The 5,578-nt window shown below is 35.5% G+C and overlaps 1 protein-coding gene across 3 annotated transcripts in view; it reads left to right on the forward strand.

Annotated features, from left to right (window-relative positions):
• LOC116853675 overlaps positions 1–5,353 on the forward strand; it is a 10,020-nt gene extending 4,667 nt beyond the window's left edge. Inside the window, exons 1-5 of one of the 3 annotated variants that reach the window (XM_032834836.1) lie at positions 1,522–1,999; positions 2,115–2,197; positions 2,362–2,481; positions 2,735–2,854; positions 3,049–5,353. In XM_032834836.1, the coding sequence (XP_032690727.1) occupies positions 2,816–2,854; positions 3,049–5,325 (2,316 nt within the window). In that variant the 5' untranslated portion in view covers positions 1,522–1,999; positions 2,115–2,197; positions 2,362–2,481; positions 2,735–2,815 and the 3' untranslated portion in view covers positions 5,326–5,353. Of the gene's footprint in view, positions 1–1,521; positions 2,198–2,361; positions 2,482–2,734; positions 2,855–3,048 lie in introns of those variants that run through there. The other 2 variants (XM_032834838.1, XM_032834835.1) reach the window with 2 other exon arrangements.
• Positions 5,354–5,578: the final 225 nt, after the last annotated feature.

The raw sequence follows: 5,578 nt of genomic DNA on the forward strand, positions 1-5,578 counted from the left end.
GTGTGTGTGTGTGTGTGTGTGTGTGTGTGTATGTGTGTGTGTGTGTGTGTGTGTGTGTGTGTGTGTGTGTGTGATACACATCCCTACTAATATATAATTGTAAAGTGCAATCTTGAACATATGGGTCTGTGTTGTATTGCTGAACTGGCTGCACTAATTCTCTCTCATTTTTCATTCAACAATGGTCTATTCTTTGTAGCTGCACTGTTGAAGTGGTGCAATAAGTTAAAGTAAAACAAATATAGGTTTCACTCAAACTTATGGCACCAGTTCTACAATGCAGCTACAAAGAACAGACCACAAATTTTATCTGTATATCCGTCTCTTTGTAAGTTTCCAAAGTATACACTACTTCAGCTATACAAAACAGACCCATTGTTCGATATAAAATTTTTACTATTTCTTATAAAGTACAAAATTTCATTGCAGATAAATTGTTGCAACTCAATTTTTTTTCAGTTACACATTTTACTTACTTCTCTATTTTTCTTGATATTCGGTTCTTTATTTTCTTCGTCACTGGACTCATTGACATTACCGGTTTCAGAATACTGCAGTTTTGGTATTCGCACTCTTTTTCCTGATAATAAATCTTCTTTTGAATCTACACAATAATTAATTATTATATATTAGGGTACGCAATCATAATTGAGTTTTACTGAATTCATTAAGATTCGAGTACTTATTCCTGAAGGCTATATAAAGGCTACATAAATAAAGGTAAAAGTCGAGGCGTACAAGCTTCTCGCTGCAAGTCTAGTTGTTCATCCTAAGATGTACAGAGACGACTAACCACACTTATTCGAGGCTGTGCTTATGAAATAATATATTATACTACTTTTATACACACCTGCAAGTTTTGATACCTGGCACGGTAGTTTTTGCCCATTATGATATATATAAAACACTTTTCTTTTAGCTTCCTCACTATCATCAAATCGGTTACATTGAAACTTTAAAATGTCTGTCGTTTTAACTTGAAGGTGCTTTTTGGTTGTAATAAGAAATACGTGTGCCCACGTTTTACTTTCGACTCGCAAGTAGTCATTGTCTTGCTTTGATCCCGCTGCACGTCTTGTTGACATCTTTTGTTCACTGTCACTTTCTCCTATTGCGGCAAAGAGGAAAGTGAGGAGAGTATCTTGTCTTGCGTCTTTTCTGTTCACTAGCTTTTGTCCATTGTCTCTGGGGGTGCGTTTGGGGAGCTCGCTATTAGCGCTATTCAGCGCTACTGTGTTATTCTATCTTTGTTGTATATCTAAGGAGCGACAAAGATAGAAGAACATGGTAGCGTTGGTAGCGTGCTTCCCGAACGCACTCAGAGTGAATCAGATGGTGCGTTAGGCTGGAGTCCCATGGCATGTATTTTCCGCGTATCGCGTAAGCGCGTAACCAATAGATTTCGACGTTTAGTATTTCTGTTGGAACTTCTAAAAGAATAGAAAGATGTGATTGGTTACGCGGTTACGCGTTACGCGAAAATACGTGCCATGGGACTTCACCCTTATACATGTGCGGAATGGAACCAACCAATGAGCACTATTCTGCTCTTTTCCGAATACCGCTGATTGGTTGATTCTATAACACACTCTGTATTCCGCATTTCTATTGCGCACCGTCTGATTTTACTTTGTCTCGAGATTTCGTAGAACGATATTTGTGCTAGTTTCCGCCGTGACACGCACAGACGTGTTCGAACACTTTCGGGCCTAATTTTGTGCAAAACGTAGCTCGGTACCTTGGACGAAAGGACAATCCATTTAGAGTCTGCATATCCAAGTTAAATAAAGAGAGAGAGAGAGAGAGAGAGAGAAAGAGAGAGAGAGATATTTGTGTTTCATAGTTTATACAATTTTTACGTGAACAGTTTCGTGATAAATAATTCATCTATGCAAAACGCCATAATACTTTCTCTGGGACGGTGACAGTTATTTCCGAGAACCGCATTAGTTTCGTTGCGGCAATTATTTATGCGACAATCATCTACTGTCGTATAGAGGTTATGTGCATAATTTGTAGCGGCTGTGAATTCTTATCTTATAATCAAATTATTAAATAAATATATTGATGGTTTTTAAAAGACAGAATAATGTACCATCAATATTTATATCCAGGCTCCACTCAAGAGATTCCACGGACAACAGCATACCGGAAAAGGAAACGTCAAGAACAGAGCAGGAGTGAAATAAATTATGAGGTTAGCATATATATATGTGAAAACTTATAATTTGTGGAAAAATTAAGATAATCGAAAGCTACTTTTAGTTCATAAGTGTGATACAAACTATATAACGTAAATTTGTCTTTATATATTTTGCACTTATTGTACTATCATCTTCAGCATTACTTTTGTATACACAGATACCTTGTTTGAATGACTTGGCATATTATGATATTGAAGATGACGACAGATTATGCGATGAACAATTATGTATTAATGATGATACAACAGGAGTTGCCAATAACGATGTATCAAACGATGTAAGTATTGATATATAGAAAAGCTTTCATGTAACATGTAAAATGTATAGACAAAATTGACAGTATAATATTATACTGTCAATGTTGTCAATAAATTTTGACAACAACTATAGCGATAACCACATTTATCCTCTTTACTTAAATAAGTAAAATTGAAATTATAAAAATTGACAATTTATTGTGACAACCAATCATCAGCATCAAGTTTCAAATTCATTCTTGCATAACATTGTTAATGTATTTATTGGTGTAGGCTTCACTTAATTTGGACGAATCAAATGGTAATATCCAGGATGGACTATTAGATGAGGAATTATTTGATGAGGAAGACACAATGACCGTTATTGATGCTAATAACGATATACCAAATAATGTAATTGAAAGTTTGCCATTATTAATTTCAAATATGTATGAAAGTAATTTTCAGTATTATATAAATGGAATTTGGACGATTCTGAACAATTTTTTGCATTTTCAAAGTTCTCCTCATTTTAAATCATTCATTATATTATATACCATTTTATTTAAACATTAAACAAATTATTACATATCTGATTTTCTATGCAGGGGGACATTTTGGGTCAAGATGGACGATCCAAAAACTACTTGAATGAAAAACTGTGCAATTGTACATGTACAACAAAAGGAGAGGCAGTATTAATGGCGCTACATCTTGCGAAGCGTCATTCACTTACTTGGGTAGCTGTACTTGATATTCTAAAAATGTTAAATAAGCTGTATGACGACGACATATTACCAGCATCTAAGTATACATTATTTAAAAACTTTTCGGTACAAGACATTTCGTATAAATATCATATATTCTGTACGAATTGTGAAACGTACCTTGGCATTCGAATCAACTTAAAAACAAATGAATTATTTACGTGCAATAATTGTTGTGCGACATTCCATGAGCAGTCAGGTTCATATTTTGTAACTTTAAATTTAACTGCTCAAATCCGAAATTTATTGAATGATCCAACTATTCAACAAAATATTCAATATCGATTCCAACGAACAAGAGAGGTTGATGTAATGTCGGATATATATGATGGGGCAGTATATTCGAGTCTTGAACGTCCGGGACAACCGTTACATGATAATTGGAATTTATCCTACACTTTCAATACTGATGGATGTCAGCCCAGTAAATCTAGTAAAATGTCCGTTTGGCCTATTTATGTAATGATCCACGAATTGACACCGGAATTGCGAAGTAAGCATATACTTTTAGCTGGATTATGGGTACATAAAAATCAGCCTAATATGAATTTATTTTTGAATCCGTTTATCACCGAGGCGAATGTGCTTGCAACCGAGGGAATTAAATGGCACTATAACAACCGGGAAATAATAACGAAAGTTTTACCGATATGTTGTTGTGTCGATTCCGCTGCCCGATGCACTCTTCTTTGCATGAAAAAATTTAATGGTTCATATGGCTGCACATTTTGCGAACACCCGACAAAAAGTGTCAATGGTTACACAAAATATCCTATATCGGTTGAGGTACCTCCGGATAGGACTGATGAAACTATTCGAGAAAGCATGATGAAATATTTGACAGATAATCCGATACCTAATGATAATACGAAAGGTGTTAAAGGTCCTTCTGTTCTTATGAATTTGCAACACTTTGACATGGTCAAAGGCATGGTACCGGATTACATGCATTCGATATTATTAGGTGTAACTAAATTTCATACAGAGATTCTGCTTACCTCTATAGGCGAACCATATTATGCTGGATCACCAAATAACATAAGAATTATAAATCAGCGCTTGAATGCTATTGTTCTTCCTTCAAGTATTACTCGATCGCCAAGAAGTATCAATGAACGTCGTCTGTGGAAAGCTTCGGAATGGCGATCTTGGCTTATATGGTATTGTTTAATATGTTTAAAGGGTGTGTTACCGAAAAAATATTTATCGCACTTGGCATTACTCGTTACTGCGATACATATTTGCTTACAAACATCGATAAGTTATAATATGGTGAATAAAGTTAACGAACTATTGTTAAGATATGTCATACAAATGCAGAGTTTCTTTGGAGAGCATGCCATGAGATACAACGTTCATTTACTTCTACATATACCTTCAAGTATTATGAATTGGGGACCGTTGTGGACGCACAATACGTTTAGTTTTGAAAATGAGAACCGTTTAATTTTGCAAATGAAAACCAGTCCGCACCGCATAGCGGTTCAAATTGCATGGCGGTATTTTTTCTATAACTCATTATCATTATTTGAGAATAATATTACAACTGGTGAACGGTACAATCAATATTGTGATGAAATAAATGTAAAACAAAAATTGAAATTTGTTTCAAAAGTCGGTGAATGTACTTTGATAGGTTCAGGAAAAGAACATGCTCTTTTACCTACTGAAGCAGCTTGCTTGTCTCCATTGATGCAGGGTAATTGCTTATCGTTCAAAAAAATTATTGTAAACGGTATTCGATTTACAAGTGCGTTATATAACCGGCCCCGGAAAATTAACGACTCAATAATTGTTACTCGCGACGGTATGAAAGGCTCAATTACTAACATTTGCTGCTTTCACTTTAACCGCGAAGATGGTAGTGTTGGCAAAAAGGTCATAATTTTTCTGCGACAAATATTGGTTACTAATGAGCCGTACCTAAAATCGACGTATGTTAATGCGAACCACATACAAAGATGTTATATAAATAAAGATGGACCATTACATGCATGTGATCCCAGCTCGTTGAAAGGACAATGTATTATAATGTACGAGGGTGGTCTGAAAAGTTTCCGACCTAACAAAGATACAAGTCATTTTTTCTGGAAATTGTTTTTTTATTTTTCAATATAGTCTCCTTGTAAATCTACACACTTCTCCCAGCGATGCTCCCATCTCTGTAACCCGTCGAAATAGTACTCGGCGTTTTTCTCTGCAAAATAATTGTTCACGAAGGTGATTGCCTCTTCATTTGACGAAAATCTCTGTCCTCCGAGCGCAATTTTTAGATGAGGGAACAAAAAGAAGTCGCTTGGGGCTAGATCTGGTGAGTAAGGTGGATGGTCAAGCAGTTCAAACCGTAATTCGTGGATTTTCGCCATGGCAA

This window comes from Odontomachus brunneus, unplaced genomic scaffold (genome assembly GCF_010583005.1).
Source record: "Odontomachus brunneus isolate Ranch 3 - 2012 unplaced genomic scaffold, Obru_v1 Obru_scaffold_432, whole genome shotgun sequence".
Taxonomy (NCBI): Eukaryota; Metazoa; Arthropoda; class Insecta; order Hymenoptera; family Formicidae; genus Odontomachus; species Odontomachus brunneus.